The 22,253-nt window shown below is 36.7% G+C and overlaps 1 protein-coding gene across 2 annotated transcripts in view; it reads left to right on the top strand.

Annotated features, from left to right (window-relative positions):
• The window catches only part of LOC101845635 (ceramide transfer protein), a 34,800-nt gene extending 19,558 nt beyond the window's left edge, over positions 1–15,242 (top strand). For both annotated transcript variants that reach the window (XM_005104701.3, XM_005104700.3), the window contains exons 7-14: positions 8–100; positions 1,066–1,152; positions 2,296–2,370; positions 3,458–3,625; positions 4,276–4,339; positions 5,239–5,438; positions 6,339–6,462; positions 8,472–15,242. In XM_005104701.3, the coding sequence (XP_005104758.1) occupies positions 8–100; positions 1,066–1,152; positions 2,296–2,370; positions 3,458–3,625; positions 4,276–4,339; positions 5,239–5,438; positions 6,339–6,462; positions 8,472–8,599 (939 nt within the window). In that variant the 3' untranslated portion in view covers positions 8,600–15,242. The remainder of the gene's footprint in view (positions 1–7; positions 101–1,065; positions 1,153–2,295; positions 2,371–3,457; positions 3,626–4,275; positions 4,340–5,238; positions 5,439–6,338; positions 6,463–8,471) is intronic.
• Positions 15,243–22,253: the final 7,011 nt, after the last annotated feature.

The following is a 22,253-nucleotide window of genomic DNA, read 5'->3' as shown; positions in this document are numbered from 1 at the left end:
TCTGCAGGAAGTGGAGAAACGGAAGAAGTTTGAGGATGCATACAAAACCTTAATGTCCGACAGGAACAAGAAAGTCATTGTTGGAGGACCAGACTATGAGGTTTGTGTTGAACTTGGGTGTGTACTTGTGGAATAAGAATGTAAAGTAAAGTCTCTGTGTTTGGAGTCGACAAAGTATGTCCTTGGTTAGAGAGTGCCTTTGATAGGGTCAAATATTCTCCCCTTCTTCTGTTATTTTGGTGTGTTTTTTTCTTTTGTGTATTATTGTCTGGCCTCTAAGGCATCGTTCATTGATGACCCTGGCAGACATGCTGTCGTTTAAAGGCAGAATCCAAATGGTTTTAAAAAATGTTCTCATTCTGCGAAGAATTTTTTTCATCATTTCCCAGCGTCTCAGTGAATGCTTTTAAAAATGATATGGTAAGATGCATGTACCTTAAAAGAATTAATTTACTTCATGACTATGTCAATGCATATCTGCTTCTCTGTACTTCTAGTTAACATATTTAGTTACAAACTACATTATGGTTATATCTCATTTTAGACCATGTACAATGTTTTGCTGGATTCTTTTTTTCTTGAAAGAATAGTAATTATTTTCTGTGTGAGTATATTTGAAACATATCTCTTGTGTATACATAATTTTGATATTATGATAAGGTTTTATATTTCAAATATTAAAATCCATTGAACATTTTTATCACCATAAATACTGTTACCGTAGTGAAGTAATCGTGAAGTTGTGGGTTCAGAGGTTTGAGCCGCGGGCCCGACGTTGTGTCTTTGGGAAAGGCACTTTACACGAATTTTCGTCACTTCACCCAGGTGGAAATGGGTACCCGGCCATAGACGTTGAAAGATCTTGTCAGTATGTTCGTGTTTTAGCACCTATAAATGGCAGCTTGTACTGTATGCTTCCCAGGAAGTTGAGCTTGTTTCAGAATACTCTCCTGTCTGCTGGGGTGATAGTATAGATTGTAAGGCGCATAGAGCTAGCTGTTGAGTGGGGATTTGCACTATACGAATGCTGTCTATCATTATTAAAATAATGTCTTTGTGTTTCAGGAGGGACCACACTGCATGATAACAGAAGATGAATTTTATGACGCTGTTGATGCTACTTTAGATAAACTGGAAAAGGAAGAGGAAAAGGTTTGTTTACTTTTAAGATTTTTCTGACCCCTTTTGATTTAGGTCTAATTAATACACTCGTTGCTTACCAATTTTATGTCTCTATTGCAGCAATTATTTCGATCACCCTGAGTAGGATGGGTTGGGTGTACATTGCACTGTGTCATCTGAGATAGCACTGTCTTCTTCTTTGTTAATTATATAATGATACTAAACTTCTTTTCAAATGCAGCAGTTACTCAAAGTTCTCCCGAGTTGCCAAAGAGTGAGTCTATCTTACAGTAAACATTCCTGAAGCAAATGTTCTGTTGCCATGGTTGTCATGTTGCATGGACTTTTCTTTCACAAGCGATGTATAAAGATTTGGGTGCTTGTCTGTTATTTTAGAAAATATGCCCACCAACTACTTTCATTTAGTATTTTTGCTATATCTTCACTGTTTGTTGAAGACTTGCAAATAATTAGCAGTTTTCATGTTTCATTTGTGACCTGCATCTGTCAGTTGATTATTTTTCTTTTTTTTCATTAGACACAAAACTGTATGAGTTACAACACAGGAAAGAGCTATAATTTGAGTTGTAAATAATTCGTATTAGCTAAGAGTATAAATGCTCGATGTGGAAAGATTAATTACAAAAATTGCTGTGACATCAGAGATTTTTTTACCCAAAATTTTTGTTACATAATTTGTGGCTCTCTCAGGAACATTCTAATGTGTCTTGGCAGAAAATTGCACAGATTGGGTTCTGTTATGACCTTTTTATATTTAATTTTCATTTGTCTGTTTTTCTAGATACTGTTACTTTTTTTTATAGAAATTGTTTTTTCATTTCCACATGTTGAGCAAAAGCTCTTTCTTCATTTTCATTTGTTGCAAGGGAAATACACAAAGAATTAAGAAGGTTTTAGAACTCTTCAATTTGGTGTTCCATGTTGAAAATGTTTTGTTTTGCTTGAATACTTTTGTAGTAGAAAAACTTGTCTGAAATTGTACAGAAATGTTAACAGATTTCAGCATTTTCCTTGGCACTAAAAAGTAAATGGTTTTGTAAATCAAAAAGTCATTCCTCACTAGGCCAAACATCATATCTCATGTCAAGTTCATGCAAACTCCATGCCTACATTAGTTACTTTGTCATGTTTTTTCTGTATATTTTTATCTAGAAAAAGAACACAGACTCCCCGAGCAAACCAGACCATGCAATATCATTGGCTCCATCTCACCATTATTACAAAGAGGTACGTTTTGATTCTCATTTGTGTATGATGTCATTATCCAATGCCTCCTCTTCAGTGATTTTATCTTCTTTAAAAAGAGGATTATCTTGCATTAACATGATGTCGGTTACTTGTGTAACAATTCAAATTTAGTTTGAAATAGATGAAAAATAAGTAAAAGTGTTTTGTATGCAAAGTAAAAAAATAAAGCCCCTTCGTATTTAAGTAATTTCACTCAAATGTATATCCCACGAAGATCTCTCAAATCAGGAGACCAGTATAGGAAGGGAGGTCAAAAATTTGCTGGGAGGTCCTTTTCTCATTTCTCTCCGTTTGTCTGGAACTGTCCCACAGGATTTAAACCATTTGCACCTCAATTGCCTCCCTGAGAAGGCACACCCACCTGGGCTGCCTCTAGCCACACCCAAAAATTTAAGTATCCACACTAAAACTGCAATAACTTTTCCTCCAAACAGCTACATAAGCGTATTGAAGTGCACGAACGGTAACTCTAAAGTAGTTTTTTTTTCAACTTGGAAATGATGGACTGGAGCAAGTTTTAGAGAGACATAGAGGGATTCAGAAATATACTTTATGATGTGCTGTAAACTCTTTCTAAAACTTAAACGAAATGCCATCTTGATAGTTCATCATATTCATAGTACTCTCATGTTCATAATGTGATCTGCATATCGTCATAGAATGGGCTATGATAACCTGAATGTCTACTTGCGCGTTACCATTAATCAAAAGAGCATATTTGTATGCATGTTCATTGTATTTTGTGTTAAGATGAAGGCATTGTAAAGCATAGAGAGCTGTTTTGCACTGGAGTGAGCACCATAGAAATTATCTGCATTATTATCTGTAAAAAGTTAATTGTAGAAGTTTTAGCATTTCTGTTCAACCCTATTCTAATGAATAAGAATTTTCATTGTACTTTACTTTCTGCTTTTGTTTAGATGTCAAGGACTGTCTTACTTAGTTAATGTACTTGTTAAGGATGATGTTATGATGCTTGGTTTCAAATAATTGTTTTCATTTTTTTTTTTCAGTTTGTGAACTTCAGATTTTGAGATTTGAGATTGAATTTGCTCTTTCCTTTTAGATTAATGAAGTTGTTGACAATCATTTGAGGCGTCTTTTGACTGAGCCAGCAGAGGAGAAGAATGGGTGGACGTGTATCGTGGACCAAGGGGACCTCAAAGTGTTTAAGAGGGAACTGGAAGAAAATGGCGTGCCTATCGACCCAATGAAGGCTGTTTGCACTGTGAAGGTAAAAGGCAATTTATGTGATGTATTATAATTATAGATCGTGTAATGAAGTGAGAGCAGCACATTCTGCTCAGTTATTGTGCAGATTCTTAGAATGCATTTTGTGTCTGCTGTGAGAAGATGGAGGGGTAGTCCAGATGTCTTTTTTTTTCAGAAAAGTAAAATAGATAATGATCCACCTCTTCATAGGTGTAATCACACAATGGAAACATCAGGGAATGCTGTCACCAGTTTCACTTCCTGTAAACACTAACTGAACAGGTTTACTGACAAGTGAAAGATTTGGGCTTATGTGTTTCAGGGTAGATGGTGGAGTAAGCGAAAAATTTAAGTTTCTTTAAAAAGTGGCTTTTGTAAACATGTTAAGACTGAACAAAAGATGGGTAGTTGGTGGGTGCTCTGGTGTAGTTTACTCCTTCTTTTCTACAAAAAATCATTCATCCTCGCTCCCTTTTTTTTTGTTTGCTACCCTTTTGTAAACCCTCTAGTCTTCAGCACTTATTTCACCTAATTGTGTTGCTTGTGCCTTAAAACTTTTACTTGAACTAAATAGAAGAAAAGAAATAGGCTCATTTTTCACTGTCTGCTCTACTTAGAGCACTTAATTGTAGATTGCCTTTCTCAGTCACTGAATTTTGTCTTTTTCTTCAGGGCATCACAGGACATGAAGTCTGCCGGTACTTTTGGGCTTTTGACACACGAATGGAATGGGAAGGTTTGTAATTTTGCTTTCATGATATGGTCTCCATGAAAATGTTATATTGTCTCTAATGTGCTGGAAAAAGAGAACCAGATGTAAGTACCGGTAGCCTCTTTCGGGTTACAGGGCTTGAATTCTATCCACTCTATCTGTGATAGTGTTGTCATATTTTTCTCATCAAAATAACATCACTTGAGATGTAATTTATATGGTAGCTAAATATTCCAAAATGCATATATATACATTGTATAGCTTTGAGTGCTGCTTTTCTTTTTTTGCAATTCCCTCCTAAATCTGAGGGGCAGTCAACTGTTGGTGCTTTAACCTGCAGTGCAACTGATTTTTACGCATGTGACCATTTTTCCTACTTCTTAGGGCACTTTGCCTTCAGGCAGCTTATGATTTCAAACCCTTACTTAACTCGGCACACAGCTGATTTTCTTTCTTTCATTTTCTTTCTTTTACTTTCTTTTACTTTTCAGATCCAGCCGCCATTTGGGTTCTAGCCATTTGGCTTAGTTCATTTTCTTTAAGTCGTCATAATTTCTTTCTGGTCTATGCAATGTGAGAAAAAAAATTAGAGCTATTATAACATGCAAATATCGTCATGAGTTGCAAAATCAGACTGTGAAAGATTTGTTGTTCTCATGTGATTGTTCTAGAAGTATCTGTAATTTGGGTAATAATGGGTGGGGTTTTCTTGTTTTTGTTTGTTGCATTTGTATGAAGTTTGTTTTTTACTCTGTGCAGTATATGATGTCATTTTCAGTATATGTTTCAAATCCAATAAATGCAGGAAATCTGATTATCCGACTCTCATGACTGGTGTGGGATGTACCTCCTGCTATGAAATTCTTTCTGTGACATAGAAGCAGAGTTGAATGTAATTTGCATTTGCTTTCTCTGTGTTGCAGCAACCCTAGACAGCAGCCGAGTGGTGGAATGGCTGTCGGATGACACGTTCATCAGCAACAATGTGATAAAGAGAGTGTGGCCGGCCTCACAGCGAGATGCCTGCTTCTGGTCGCACCTCAGGCACATGTCCAAGAGCAATGACGAGGGACCCGACAGCTGGATAGTGGTCAACTACTCCTGTGAACACCCAGATTGTCCAGTGAGGAGAAACTTTTCTTAAGCCTTATTTTTATGTGCATTGATTTTGAAAGATTATGATTCTCATTTTAAACGATTTTCTTTTGAATGACTTTTTTGAAAGGGAGGGGGAGAAAGATATGAATGAGAAGGAAGTGAAGGAAAATAAGGAGAGAATAGGGTATGGAAAAAAAGCTATAGGGACTGTCGAGGGGGTATGAAGAGGAGATTGAGGAGAAAGAAAAAGAGAAAGTGAAGAATTATTTGTGTCACGACTTGGTGGAATCAGGTACTCATCAGTATTTTGGCAAATGGAGTTATTGATATCATCTTAAAGCTTGTACATTTGTCTTGCTTATGATGAAAAAATACCCTTCTACCTTGAATAGAAGTTGAGTATTTTGCACTTAATGGAAGTAGGGGTCGCCGGGTACCAGAGGTAAAATTAGGGAGAAAATGGCCATGAAAGTTTGGCGACTTCCAAGGCTTGAGAGTCCCTAGAAACCGCAAATTTACATTCTTTGTGTCTTTGATCAATGGTTTTGGGTAAAATCCACACATAAATGTGCTCTTAAATGGACCGGAAAGGTGATGAGCCCGAAATAGAAAAAATCAATAAAAATTGCCTAATGGGAGGGGATGCAGTTTTCTTTGATTTCATCATTTTGACGAGTGCCTGGTTTCACCACGGTGCCTCAATTTTTTTTCCAGGACAGAGATGAGCAGAAAATGTTGAAAGAGACTTGAAAATAAGTCATTTTGACTATGCCCTTAAAAGTATGTTGTTTTTTTTTTTAAGTTCTCTTAATTAACTTTGTTCAGGTCGAAGAAAAATGTTTTTGAGTTCTGTGGCCCTTGTGCGCTGAGATATGAATGGGAATAAAATCTTGAATGATTTAGTCCATTTCTTATCGCTTTGCAGCCAAACACCTATGTGAGAATAACCATGAATGTGGCCCTTATCTGTGAGACGATCATAGAACCACCAGCCGATGGGGAAATATCAAGGGACAACATCACATGCAAAATAACGTACACAGCTGATGGTGAGTAGTATATATAGGCTTGTTTTCGTGCTGACATACATGGGCTTACAAAATTTTGTAACAGAACTGTGAATGGGGCATTTTGATAATACAACTGTGGAAAGAGGTTCAAGTTGTGAACTTTGTTTGCATTCCAGATTCCATGTTTTCTTTTTTACTCTTGCTATGGGCTTCAGAGAAGTATAACATCCCGCAAATAATGTCAAAATGAACGAAAGGGCCATTCCGTGAAACAGGAAAATGTAGTGACACAACTAATGCAGAGATGAACTGCTGAAAAAAAATATATGCTGTGATGGAGCCATTCTTTACTTTATTATATTTTTGTAAGAGGCAACCTTCCTCTAAGAAAAAAACAAAAACAAAAACAGGCTCTTTTTCTGTTAGGAGGGGTGGGGGGGCTACACCCTCAAAGTCAAGATTCAGCTCAATATTATGGAATTTGAGTTGTAGGCATTTTTAGCTTCCTCAGCCTCTCCTACAACTATTTCATTGTATAAGACCCCCCAAAAAACATATTTTTCCTCATAAAGTAAATATTTAATTTTTCTTTATGCGGTTTTCTCAAAACGCAACTTTTCTCTATACTTTTTAAAATAACTCCCCCATTTTTCGTCCAATCTTCATGAAATTTTCACGGAATGAAGAGAAAATGTAATACTAAAAATTTGTGTGTTGAATTTTTTTTATGTGGAATAGATTTTTGTTGGTGGTGTCTGGAGTGTGGATTTTCATGGATTTTTTGCAAACTTGAATGCTTCCTCAGGAAAAAATTCATAAAAAATTTACTAATTAGTTTTGGAAAAAAACAACAGACAAATTTTTAGATGTAATGTTTGTTAACACGCATGCAAAAAACAATCAATTTCCATTAGCGATAAGTGCGGTATTCATTATGTAAAACACGCCAACAAAATCCAATATGGCCGCCCTATCCATGGAAAGGAAACTTTTTTCTCAAATTTGATTGCGGATTTTAAGAGTCCTATGCTTGTTATATATGTGAAATTTGGTAAAATTCGGTCCTGTAATAAGCGAGATAGCCTTCAGGTGTAGCCCCCCCCCCCCTTAAGATTTTTTTCAGCAGGTCATCATCCCCGCCTTACGTATGTCAAAGTAGTTTCATTTTTCATGGAATGACCAGTAATATTCCACGAGGGCATTGATAATAGGTTTAAGTAATTGAATTCAGTCGTGTAGATTTACTTCTTACGCTCAGACAATTGTTTGTCTGTTTTAGAAGACCTGGGATTTGTTACAACAGATCACTTGTTGAAAACCAGAAGTGACTGGTCCCTTCAAGCATTTTGTGGTTTGATTGTTTTAATTTCAGTTTTATTTTTTGTATGGGTACTTGTCTTTTGTCTTTTCAAGCAAATGAATTACAGCTGGCACAGAACTGAATGTATAACAAGAAATTATTTTGTTCCTTTTATTTAGAAAGTGGCTGACATCGATTTTGCTATAAAAAAAACTTACCTGAAACAATAACCAAACCAGATCCATTCATATAAATTCTCAACCTCTGTCCTTGTTTGAGTTAAATGCCCATTTAGTTCTTTTTGAAGGCAAAGCTTTTATCTGAAAGGTGGAGAAGAAGAAAGGAATGAATAAGGGTAGAGTTTATACAATGAATTAAATATCATAGATTTTGTACATCTGAATATAGATATTCAGTTGCATGCTGTTACACCAGAGAATGCTCATTCCGTTGGTAATCAATGGATTTCATGTTAATTTCTTCCTGAGAAAAGGCGAGTTGAACATAGATTCTTATAAAGAGAGATAATATTTTTGACAATACAATTTATTCTATGTATCAGAAAGAAATTTCAAGTTCCTTTTAGCAATTTTCCAACTTGATAGTGGTTACTTTTTTGTCCCATAAATTTCCCGTACACTTAGTAAGCTTTATTGTGTAGATGTTCTTCTTTTTACCTCTAAGAAACTGAACAAGTGTTGGAATGCAAATTTAGAATGTTCCATGTGTCTCTGTTTATCTGTCACAGTCAATCCTGGTGGCTGGGCACCAGCATCTGTCCTAAGAGCTGTTTACAAGAGGGAATACCCCAAGTTTCTGAGACGCTTCACCAGTTTTGTGGCAGACAAGACAAAAGGCAAAGACATTCTGTTCTGAGAGGCTGTGCTGATCACTTTACTGCTAGCCATGACTCACATTTAGAGATACTTTTTCGGTATTTTCAGGTTTATAGGATTGAAGAAAATTTGCTCAAGATTTGTTCTTCTACCTTTGGATGTTTTACACTAACACTGTCAAATCTGCACATGAATTTTTTGGCCTGCTATGAACTGTGTTTTGTATGAACTGTGTTTTGTATATATATTCAGTTCACAGTTCACCTGCAAATCAGTAGGAAAAAGTGATGAAAGAAGGGAGACCAAAGATCGATAGGTTTATATTACTGATGTCAGGTACCTGTTAAAATTCTCCTAAATGTGCTGCATGGTGGTTACTCTGGTGAGAAGTACCTTTTCTTATTGGGAATAGCAAATGGTTTGTTGTGAATGACAAAGCAAAACTACCTTTTTCAGCGCACACCATCCGTCGTATTGTTGTTCTTCCTGCTTTGTTTTGTCAAACTATTTATCTGGCAGTTCTTCGCTATTCTGTTAAATTCGATCATATCTTGTAAATGTCATCTGTCCGAATAAAGTGAAAGATTGGCTTAGCTTTCTGTGGAACTTTTTATAATTAAAAAATGATATCGGAGGTTTATCGTATGATTTAATCAGTAAGTTCAGCGACATTTTGAAGTTCTGTATAAGGTTAATTTTTTTCCTCCGGTTTGAATGATTTTTTAATGGAAATTTGTGCTCTTGGGCTGAATTCTATTTTGTTAAAACAAAGTGTTTCCATTGTTGACTGTATGTCTTTCTTCCTGCATTTGAGACCAAGACTTTTGAGTTGTAAAAAAATGTATCCACAACTTTTGTCTTGTGTCAATGTTGACCTTTTGGGTGGGATCAGAAGATAGTCCCAGAGAATCTGAAATAGTCAAGTATGTTTCACAGAAGAGAATCCCCCCCCCCCCCATAAATGCATCTTTTCAATTGCTTTCTAAACCAGTTATTCAGTTTTCATTTTAGTTTTCAAATTATGTATTGTACAAAAGGTAAGCTTCTGTATTTTTCCTATGCAAGTCAATGTTAACTTGTTTTAAAACAGTACCCAGAGAGTTTGTTCAGGTTGGCTTGGTAACTTGCCGAGTGTCTGTGGTTGACTTCATGTTCATACTGTAGATTCCGACTCGGCAGTTTAGTGAAGAGGGAGAAAGTCCACAGATTTGAGACCTGTTGTCTGTGGCAAGAGTTTTTGAAGGAGGAGAGTGTAATGCACTACTTTTGTTCAGATATTGTGGTTTATATACGTGTAATTTTTTTCCTTCTGAAAATGAAGTGTAGTGGAATCATCAGTATTGTTTTTTTGTGTAAACATGTCTTTACTATGAGAGTTACATTGTAAGTGTGAACATTCACTTGAGAGGGACATAAGTGAATTTGTATGGACGGGGAACAAGTTATGAATGTGTATAGGCATAGTGGTGGCGTGGTGAATGGCCTTGCATTGCTGCATGGTAAGAGTATATGTCTCAGCTGTCTGGTATGTGATCGTGTGATGAATACGAGATGACAATATGTCTTCTCCTGAAACAGGTCATACATGTGTTCACTTGACTGTTTATGTGACTTTATGGGAAATGTAACATTGTGCAAGTAACACTATCATAGAAAACCATTTTTATTGATCTTTTAAAGGCTTTTTATAAGAATTCCTGCTGGTTGGTTAATGATGCTTTGTGTTGCTAAAGCTGTGGTATTTAACTTATTAAATGATTAGTTATTGGTATTTCTAGAGTTTGGTATAACTATTTTTACAAAAGAATTGCTTGTGCTATTATAAGATGGATTTTGCAACACGTCAGATTGCTAATTATATAGCAGAATAAAAGAAATAATGGCCACAACTAGTTTTCTTAGGAAGTTAATCAAAAATAAATGCCGCAGAGAAGTGCAGGGAAAGGCGAGAGTGTGTGGAATATCAGTTTAAGTCCCACACCTTGTAGTTTTTTGGGGGTTTTTTTCCTCCCTTTGTTGTACAGGTAACTTGATACAACAGCAATATGTGCAGTTTTCTCAAGATCGGCAATAATTTGCTTCTGCTTGATGGCTGCCGAATAGTAAATGAAGTGTGCCTTAGATGTTTGGAAGTTGGATAAACTGTAGTTGTGTTTTGAAGCTTTCAAATGAACTAGATTTGTTTTGTTTATAACTTTTAAAAATTAATGGGATGTATTGTGGTACAAATACAAAGTTGTTTGCAACTAGTATTGTAACAATGAAATAGTATGTGTTCGTTTGTATCATTTTTTCATATGAAATAATGCGCTATGTTGAACTGTCTATCAATAGCATAAAAGTTTTTAATAGATTTTTGCAGGTTTTTTTCTTTCTTTTCAACTGGTAACTAGCTTAATACTAATAGCTTATGCTTTGCGCTTAAAGTACAGTAATATCCCTCATTTGTACTTCCTACTTTAATGCACTTTCAGATACAGTTTACTTGGTAGTAGGTCTTTTATTCTCTTTAAAAAATGCGAATAACTAAATAAGAATTGTATATATATATTTTTTCCCCCCCCTTTAATTCTATATGTATGAACAATTTCTTAATTCCATGAAATATTGCTGCTAGAAGGCAAACATTCATCAAACAGTCAAGTATGATGAAAATATAGGTTTTGTTGGATGACTTGCGTTGTTTTTGAATGCTGATTTTCTTTGACACCCAATTTGATGCTGCCATCATATATTTGTTTCACAATTACCCTTTTTGAGTTGAGAGGATCACATCTTTACATGGTTCAAACTGCTTTAGAAGTGGCGGTGGTTGACAAGACCATACCTTTGATGTGGGTAGCCATTACTGTTTAGTAAATTTACTGTGTGTTGGACATGACAGTCTCAACAGCAAAGTGTAATCCTCTCATATTTCCTAGGGGATGCAGCTATTTGCCATATCCAAAGGGACAGATTTATCAGCCAATTTCATTGGTTTTCGTGCAATGGCTGTTCAATTTCATGAAAAGCAACAGCAATATAGTGAATACAGGAAAATCCGGGATGATGAACTAGTCATACTATTGGATGCCAGTTTCCAAGTATGTGATATCAAGTTTTATGCAAAGCAGTATTTTTTCTGTGGATGCTAAAAGGATTGCCTCATGGGTTTCTTGAATTTGTATTTTGACTTGTGTCGGCTTTTATTTTACAGTGCACTTTTCTCCTCGTTTTTGATCAATATAATGATTTTTTTTCTCGGATAGGATGACCCATTTCTCTTCCTAAAGTCTGACGTTACATGTAAAGTGTAAATGAACTTTCAGACATGTTTATAAATATAATGCGCTTTCCGAAGTGAACAACTTAAGATGTCTCCGCCCTTAGGGAATAGGGAAAGTCATAGTGTTGTGTTAGCAGAAGTGAGAGATTTATTGTTACAATGATTTATTTCTCTTTAAGGAGGGACTCTCAAGTTTACAGTGTTATTCTTGTAATATTCCCAGGTACACATTTGAATTCAGGCATGTAGAGAAGATGGGTTGGGTTTTTTTCTATGCTCAAGTATTTTTTATTTTTCCTCTTCGAGATCTGACATATGGGACTTTGCTTTTTGTCATTACCTTTAACAGGAGTATTTTCTTTCATCGTGTCAAAAGGAAACAAGGCTTGGGGTGCGGGATATGTGCTGTGTTTGCACAGGAAATGGAATTGCTTTGCCAAATAAATGAGGGAGAGAAAGATTAACCCTACTGAGTAAGAGGTTTATATAGCTACCTATTGTTGAACTTTGAAGTGTAACATGTGTGCTTATATTGATACTCATTCGCTTAAAATGTTTTGAACTTTGTACAACACAAAATGTTTTATATTTATTTTCATATTCTTTATAAACTTCTGTGCATTCAAATTGTGTTTTTGGGCTGGTGGACTTCTTGGATGACTGTTTGCTCATGAGATGTACAAAGCTAACACATTTCAGACTGATGATGATGATATATCTTTGTTAGACAATATCTGTTCAAGTTTTTACTATTGATTTATTTCTTCAAATTGCTTTTCTGGTCACTAGTTATTATTGTGTAAGCAGAATTCCCAGCTTTTTTGGGTTTTTTTTTTATGTGAGCAAAAAGAAAACTGTAGACTCTGATTTTGTTGTGTATCTGTAGTCTGCAAAAAAGTCTGAAGTGTATTGAGAATAACTATGATTATTGAAAAGGTAGTTTGACCTTGTTGGCCATTCATAACACAAACAAAATTAAGTTCTCTTTAAGGTGCATAAACAAACTGATAAACAAAGATTTGGCTGAAGTTGTTGAAGCTTTCAAGTCTGTTTAAAGCACTTGTACAATTCCCGTCCAATTTTGTGTGATCTAATCTTCAAAATGGCTGTTGTTTTTCAGGCCATATTTCTCTAAATTGGTCTTTTTTTTGGCTCAACTCGATTTTAATGTCCAAAATAAAGCATGTTTATTTTTGGGGGAAACTGCAAATTAGAAAGAGACCATGTGACATATGAAGGGATGAATTTGCTAGCTCCACCCTTACGTTTGTGCTGCCACTATTTGCTTTCACAGTGCTGTGAGGTAGGTGTCTGCCATGTGTAGTGAGTCTGGATTAAGCAAATTATGGATCAATGATCAAGTTTGACAACGGTGCACTGGCTAGTGTGTCTTTCTTGAGTTAACTTGATCTTCCTGAACCGACTAGTAGAATAAGTGGACACTGCTTTTTTAGATTTTCAGTATGCTTTGACTAGCATTATGCCAGTGATTCATCTTTGACATTTTTTTTTCCATCTGCACCTCTATTAGTAGCGCTCCTTTAAGCAGAGTTTACACTCTCTTTGATTTCTGTGTGCTAACTTTTAATTTTAATTAGCAAGTACAGACTGAGGTTAAGTTTTGATTCTCCACTGTAAAGAATAGTCTTCTTCTGGTGTGATACCAAAATATCCATAGCAATGTGTTTCTGGGGCTATCATAACATTATTTTCCTCTCTCATGACCCTTAAACGGATGTATAGACTTTAACATTTTTTTCTTCTGATTTTTAAGGTTTTTCATAATTTGCTTCCCTTTCATGTGGCGCGATGGAATTCAGGAAAGGCCATCAAGATCTGAATCCGGTTCTGAGCTTTAGGGTTATGTAGAAAGCTTAAAGGCCTTCTGCCTTTGTATTTTCTTTGAAAGTCCCACGACCCTTAGATTACTTACAATGTGTAAAATTCAATCTCCAAAATCTCAGTCTTACAACTTGAGTAGTAGTGTCTTACCCCTTTTGAATTAAAATAAATTCTCACTTCTTTCAAAAGGGATCTAGGATTCCACTTTCCGATTTCTGCCTGGATTTTTTTTCATACATGCAGTGAATTTTCGTCACCCTTTAATGTCTGGATTAAAATTTTTAGGGCTATTATTGGTACTCTGTGCTCAGGGGAATAATTTCCTACTTTTTTATACTTCCCGACAATAATAGAGAAAATGTAATAACTTATTGTAGCATGGAATTTTTGATGTCAAGAGTAGTATGTATAGATGTTTTTTGCTTGAAAAGACTTAATTTGTTTGCTTTGTTTCGCTTCAGTCGGGACCTGAAAAAAGTTTCTTGTTTTGACAAAGAACTGTCGCAGCTCTGGCTTGATGAGTAAAATATAGACAAATGGAAGAAGCAGCAGTAGAAAAAAAAGAGAACCATTAATATCTCTCCTCAGTCTTCAATCTTCTGGATTCTCATATTCCATCTGTAGTCGTTTAGTCTCAGCCTTGTAAACGTGAAATTATCTCTCATTTGATTTATATATATGAAAATGTTAAAAATCTATTACAAAGCTATATTTGACTACATTGCTCAGGTACAAAATGCACAGTTCACTTTGAACTCTTAGCTGTTGTCTTTAATTATAATCTGATTTTTCCCCCCAATCTGCTTGTCCAAGTATTTTGTCTGTGCAGTGACCATATGTTCCCTTTCTGCTGCTGATTAATTATATCTTTTTAACTCTTTTCTTGCCCCTTTTCAATGATGTGCTTGAGTTCGTGAAACAGTTTGGGGGTTGTTTGGGTATAGCCTTGTTCCTGACTTGTTCTTTATGTCGTTGAAGGTGTCAGAACTGACAAATTTGATTATACTACTACCTAGGTTGTGGCTCGGAAATTGTGGCACATTTATCAGAAGATTTCTATGTAAATTCATGTATGTTTTTTAAAAATCCCCCCTCTCTCCCCCTCCCCCCTTGGTTTCATTCATGACAAATTACATCATGTAATTTCTTCTTCATCATTACTGTTCATGTATTGATACTGATGCAACATAGCTGGTGGCTGTGAGCTGAAGACTTGACCAAAATGGGGAAGTTTGAGGTTAGAATCTGAAGTAGGGTAAGAATTTTCTTGCACTACCTGGAATATTTCCCTACTTTTTGTTTTTCCTGATTTAAGGGGGCGGGGGGGGGGGGGGGGGGGGGCACTTAGGCATAGACTTGATCTGCCCAGTTGAGCAATTGGATGAAAAACGGACAATAGTGCAAAAGACTTAAGTTATGTTCCCACCCCCATAAACCATATGACTATCCTATTGTTTTACAATCAAAATTGCATTTGAGGAGACATCTGGGTAACTTAAGCCTCAGGGCAAATGAAATGAAGAATTTTATGCACCAGCCTGGAGGAGGAGATGAACTGAAAGCATAATTAATTTTTTTTTAAAAACTTGCTGGAAGATTTAGTGGATAATCTTTTTTTCGTATCGGTACATCGAGTTCACCCTCTTTTGTTTCTATTTTCCTTTAGGGTTCTTTTACTCATAGTTTAATTTCACTGAAGTTATTGTTATTTTTGTTTTGGGACTCGGCTTCTTTTTTTTCTCCAGGGGGGGGGGGGGGGTCGGAGGGGATGTTGAGGTTTGCAAGGTTCCTGAAATGGCTTTTCTACTTTCTATGTGAAACAGCAATAGTGCAGTAGATTAGGAGGTTTTCTTCCTTGTTGACTAACAAAAGATTTAGTATATTTAGTACGGAGGATTTAACAAGTTAGTTCTCTTTTGAATGGGGGGGTGAAAAGTATTCCGGTTCCCCAATTTTAAAATCATAAATAATAAATGCTCTCCTATTCTTATCCTTTATTTTCAATTCTTGTTCTATGCTCCTGGATAATGCCAGTTCCAGTGTACATGATATTAATGTAAAAACTCTCTTTTGCCGTTTTGTGTTTCTTTGTTTTCTTCAACTATTTTGAATGATCATGTGAGACTGAAATCTGTACTGAGTGAGAACAAGTTTTGTACTGGTGCATATGGCTGATGAATTGACTCCTCTTAATTTTAAAAATGTTCTAGACAGATTATTTAAGGTACATATTTTAAGTTGATTATGGCAAGGCTATATGCACAGAATCAAGACAGTTCTGAGCGGAAGTGACAGACGGTGAAATCAAAATGAGTCATGCAGATCTTTGTTTTGGTCCACTCCTCTTCAGCTTCCGTGGGAAAATTGTAGTGTATTTGATGTAATGGAAAGAATAGAATTGTGGTTGTTAAGAGGCAACAGTAGTACTTCATGCTCAAGAAACAGTTTCAAGACTTCTATAAGGGGAGAGGGTTTTGAGATTTACAATGTTTGGTGTTATGGATAAGTAAGCTGTATCATTTACAAGTTCTAGGCTTGTGGTTTAAAGTATAATTTATACAGATTTTCAGGAACTTACTCAATCTAGAGTATAGGTTTTTCAAGAGTGGAGTGTTATGTCTACATACAAGTTTTCAAAGATCTTATGGATTTTTTTCTGTATCAAAAAGACTTGTATTAATGAGTCTAGCAGTTTGTTCTGTACCATCTGGAAATGTCAAGCTGCTTGTTTTTTTTTACTATCCTGTCAATATTATTTACACAAAAAGTAAAGGTCTAAAGCATTTTTCACCAATCTTCAAAACCATATGTCTTTTTTCTCTTCTATGTGAAAGTTCTTGTATTGTTTTTGGTTTTAAAAAAATACTTGTTTGTATATTTTCCATACTTTATGTAATTACTTTTTTTTCTGTGGTATTTATGTGTAGATAAAGTCTAAACGTTTTAATCACTTTTAATTGACAAATCATTTGGTATGTTATCAGTTCAAATTCCAGTCAAGGTCAGATTTATTTTCATTCAGTGCACATTCTTTAGGAAAGGTTTCAATATTGCATGAAAAGACTAATATTTTCTCCTTACATCTTGCTTGATTGTCAAAGTTCTTGTGTTAAGCTCTTTCTTGTTCTTTTCAGTTCAACTCATAGGTCTTACGAGTTACTCCATTTCTTTTGTCAAAACGGATTATCAAATGAGCCGAAGATCTATCTATATGATGTCAGTGATAATGGCTGTCCAGATTATTGCATCTGTTTTTGCGTCATCAATAGCTTTGTTAAATGGTATCAAGCTTAAAGATGTCCATTCACAGGCATCTTTTTTAAAACTGTGAGATCATGACCTATAAATCAAAAGCGGTCAGTAGGTTTAAGATATTAATGTTGATTTTATGATCGTTATTCAATCTTTAAGCTGACATTTATTTCCTAGTATAGTTTTATTTTTTAATAAAATAAAGTTACTGATCAGGAGGTTAGCGACCGCCATAGGCAGGTTCTACTTGTTTTAACTCTCCCTCGTTTCTGTCTCTGACTTGCTCTTTTCATGCACTAAATAACTTTTTTCATGTCAGTTGACATGCTTTTTTTAAACTCAAAGCTTCAAACAAGTTGTAGAGAGTGCCATTGGTAAGTGCTTCACTCTCAGTTTTGTTTTTTTATGTTTTGTCTCATTTTTCCCAGCTTTAAATGACCCTTGTAATGTTCAGTTTTCTTGTTTGGTTTAAAGATTGTCTAAACAAATCACAAAGAAGAAGACCTGTGTAAAGTGATGTAAGATACGAGTGTGTTGCATCCTTTTGAGACTTCCATGGTATCCACTCTAAAGTGTGCGTACATTTGTGCATGTTGTCCTTCGTCAATGTTTTTTTTTCTGTTATTTAGTGCACTGAGTGTGGTTAAAACATTTTTTGTTCCTAGTGTTAAGAAAAGCCTCTGGCACAGTGTGGATTTCTCACCTATTTGCTGTGTCAAAGAAAAAAAAATCAAGAAAATGCTCAATCTGATGTATTTATATTTTACTTTATGTATGTGTATATGAGGTTTTACTTTTCTATCTTAGTGTTTATGTGGGCAGTGATGTTTTTCAGTCACGTGACCCTCTCTGAAACCCTCGTTTAAAAAAAAACAAAAGACTGTGACTGGATACCTGTACCATGATGTGATAGCCCGCATTGGTGCAAGGGGAGGGGGCTTGCTTGTTTCCATGCAAATTCAAAGTTTACCTATATAATGTGACCCTGGAGTTGGTCAGTAGCTCTCAACTGTTCCATTGATTGTTCACGTCATGTAATATTTTAAGTCTGTTTTTAGTCAAAAGTTTTGTGTGTTACTTTTTTTCTGTGTGAATATCAGTGGGTGTTCTGATGTGGTGAATGAGACAAAATAAATATATTCTCCTCTTCTTTTCTTAAAAGAATATTGCGTTTCTTTGCCGTTTCCAAGTGGCTGTTTGTGTGTGTTTGTGAAACATTTATACTGAGTTGCAAAAATTCTGTCACACCCATTGTATTACGATAATTTTCGGGTACAGTCTAAGAATTGCCGTAAAAATTAAAAGTACGACTTGTGTGACTTATGAGACTCCTTGTGCAAGAGCAGACGAAAGAAATCATAAACCGGAAGTAGTGCGTGGACAAAGTGTTGGTATTGATTTTTCTAGGTCTACGTTGAAATCAATACTTCCTACACGCAACATTTGCTTTGAATCACGTAGACAATATGTAAACACACTTAACGCACTATGGAATTATGTACTTTTTTACGGTTGGGTACTTTTTCCACCTGTTTTTTCAAAGTAAAAAACTGATAAATTCAGAAAATAAAGGCGCTGTGTGCATGATAAATTCTTTAATTGCGCTTTCTGCTGTTGCAAGACACGTATGTGTGTAGAAGAACCATCTAACGCTTGAACAACGTTTTAACACCACTAGAACTATCCGAGACAGGCCTAGACCTGGTCAACCAAGGGCGACAACTCGAAGTCAGAAGTGGGTATTTTCAACACCCATGAACAAATCCCGTTCCAACTTAGTGCATAGACTGTCAGGTACTTCGGACTATCTTAAAACACTATTATTAGACATTTATAAGATCGTGGATTACGTGATTATCGCCCTTTGCGTGGAGCCTTTCTAACCCTGTTTCATTGAACAAATCGCCAGATTTTGGCACAACATTGGCAATGAAATTAAAGACGTTGGTAAAGTGTTCTTATAAGCAATGGTTATGATTTTTAATTCGTCGCATTGATGGAAGAGAAAAAGGGTTTAAAAGAAAAGGATAAAGATTTCCCAAAAGTAACGTCCCCCAAGAGACCCGAATCGGTGGCTGAAATGTGATGGTATAGGGTGGAATCTCTGCTCTTTGTCATACACATTTGGTTACTTTTCAAAAAACCTCAAGAGACGACGGTATTGTGACAAAATTCTTCGTTACAGTGACTGCCCTACATGTCACGGATGATGGAATTTGCTAACAAAACAATGTCCGACCACAAATGGCTACGATCAGTGAAAACTCCTTCCAAACTCGTCAAATGGTTGTTCTGGACTGTCCTGCAAGACCAACAAGCCTTAACCCAACAGAACATCTGTAAGATGGCCTTGACTGGAGGATTAGAAACAGGCTGCACTCCGTATAAACTCGTCAGGAACTGAAGACTGCACTTCACTAGGAATGGCAGGGGATTCTTCAAACAACCATAAGGACATTAATTCAGTCAACGAACAGACGTTTTGTATTAGTAATTCAAGCTGAAAGAGGCCACACGCCATACTGAGCAAACTTTGATTTGGATTTTGCAAGGGTCAGTGTGAATAAAATTATCTCTCTTGAATAAAGAAAGACATTTGTCAATTCTTTTCATGTCATGTTGGCAGAAAATGAATAAGGATTTCGTGTACCAAATTTCTCTCAGCTATGTTGAATAGTAAACGAGTTATTGTACTTTTAAGGTGGGTGTGACAGAACTTTTGCAACTCGGTATATTACTGTTCTGTAGGCTCTCTCTTACTATGCGATATATTTGGTCGTGGTGAGATTCTTATTTAAAAAGAAAAGAAGACAACTACAGAAAATTGACCTCACAATCACATGCAGCAGCAGCAGCTCGACAGGCGAGTGGTTGGCGGGTGCTCTGGTGTGGTTTGCTCTTTCTTTCTTATCAAACATCTGTCGTCCTTATCTCCCCTCCTTTTTTGTGTTTATTACTCTCTTGTAACTCCTCTAATCTTCGGCACTTATATGACCTTTTGTGTTGCAAGTGCCGTAAAACTCTTACTAGAACTAAACGAAACAGCAGTTGCAGAAGACATTCACACGCAATTACATGTATTATGAATCTTCACGAACAAATGACATTACATGTAATTGGTGTCATCTGCTATCTCCGGTCGTGGTGTCCACTATGCCGGTCCTGTGTCACCTCAGATGGACTTGTCGTGCAATTTGTGCAATAAATATTGACCTTTTTGCCCTGCTCACTCGTATTTATGTATGCAAGACATAACTGCCATCAGACAAAGCATTAATAATAATTGCATTAATAATTAGCGCTTGTCCACGCTCTACCGTACAGCATAACATTCTATTCAGAACCATTACCGGCTTCCCGGAAAGCATACAAGTACAAAAGTATACGGCAAATATGCGGATTTCACGCCCTCAGCAGACACTAATCTTTCTATACATACATATATAGCCTGGTACCCATCTCCACCTGGGTGACGCGAGGAAAGTTGGTGTAGAGTGCCTTTCCAAAGGACACTCCGTCGGGCCCCTGACGGGATTTGAACCCACGACCTTACGATTGCGAGTCCGAGAGCCTAACCACTAGGCCAGCGACGCCACGATTCTTCTTCTTCTTCTTCTTCTTCTTCTTCTTCTTCTTCTTCTTCTTCTTCTTCTACTGCTTCTGCTTCTGCTTCTTCTCCTTCTCCTTCTCCTTCTCCTTCTCCATCTTCTTCTTCTGCTTTTGCTTCTTCTTCTTCTTCTTCTTCGTAGTGGTAGTGGTGATAGTAGTGGTAGTAGTGGTGGTAGTAGTAGTGGTAGTGGTAGTGGTGGTAGTGGTAGTAGTAGTAGTAGTAGTAGTAGTAGTACCAGACAGTGCATTTGCCACTTCTGACACGTTGGTCCGAGTTCACAGTTTGACCTTGATGGCGCCATGGTTTAGTAAACACAGAAATGATTTGCTGACCTTAAGGCCTTTCCAATTTTCGGCTAGACTAATTGAAACAAAAATATTATCATTTTTTAAAGTTAGATCTATCCTCTGCCTTGTAAAATGAAAACAATTTCAAAATCGAAACATGATCATTCCTCGTGAGCACTCTGCTGTCGTGGTAAATGAGACAAAATAAGTAATATATTCTCCACTTCTTTTCTTACAAGAATATTGCGTTTCTTTGCCGTTTCCAAGTGGCAGTTTGTGTGTTTGCGAAAGATGTATAACTGTTCTGCAGGCTGTCTCTTAAAAAGTTTTACGGCGCTCGCGACTACATAAGGTCACATGAGCGCCAAGCACTCTGGTTTGAAACGAAAACATTTATTAATGTTGAAGGAATACATACTTAACTCCATTTCGGTTCCTTCATTTCCAAGTATTCATGGCAAAATTCGTGGCTGTCGAGCTTTTTACTTCAGTCATGAACGTTTTGATGAACAAAATATAGGCATAGATTTAGATCCAGTGCTTGATTTTTATAAAACCTATTCATTCTTTCTTTGCAGTTTAATTTCAAATTTATTTCTAATGTACAACACCAGGGCTTATTTCTTTGCATCAAGAGCTTTCAAATTGGCCTTTCACCATTAAAATGTGTTTTTTTGCGGCAGTGACAGTACTGTTGGCATTACTCTGTTAGCTCGCTCTAGGAATGAGAGAGAGAGAGAGAGAGAGAGAGAGAGAGAGAGAGAGAGAGAGAGAGAGAGAGAGAGAGAGAGAGAGAGAGAGACACACACAGAGACAGACAGACAGACAGACAGACAGACAGACAGACAGACAGACAGACAGACAGACAGGCAGGCAGATAGAAGGGGGTTGTTAGTGTGTATGTATGTGTGTGTGTGTATGTGTGTGTGTTTGAGAGAGAGAGGGGGAGGTGTGTGTGTGTGTGTGTGTGTGTCTGTGTGTTTGTGTGTGTGTGTTTGAGAGAGAGAGAGAGAGAGAGAGAGAGAGAGAGAGAGAGAGAGAGAGAGAGAGAGAGAGGGGGGGTGTGTGTGTGTGTGTGTGTGTCTCTCTTGTGAACAGAGGGAGACAGAGAGTGGCGTGCGCGCGTGCGAGAGAGAGAGAGAGAGAGAGAGAGAGAGAGAGAGAGAGATAGAAAAAACAGAGAGAGGGGGCGAGAGAGATTGGCACTCTGCGATATAGACAAGGATGAAGTGTTATGTCGGCGCGCGCACCCCCCCCCCCAAACAACAACAGCAAATGACGCCTTCCAAATATCACCGTATATGTCCTCTCTATATTTTCTCTTCAACAGAGTATGCGCGCGGGGGCGGGGGTCCTTTTTGGACACGTGTTTCTTCTTTACTCCTCTCGCCGGCTCCTCACACGACCGAGCGCTAGTATTGTGCAAAAACCAGGCCAA

Source organism: Aplysia californica, unplaced genomic scaffold (genome assembly GCF_000002075.1).
Source record: "Aplysia californica isolate F4 #8 unplaced genomic scaffold, AplCal3.0 scaffold00432, whole genome shotgun sequence".
In the NCBI taxonomy this organism is placed as follows: Eukaryota; Metazoa; Mollusca; class Gastropoda; order Aplysiida; family Aplysiidae; genus Aplysia; species Aplysia californica.
The sequence above is the reverse complement of the archived record's forward strand: the minus strand, read 5'-3'. Positions and strand labels throughout refer to the sequence as shown.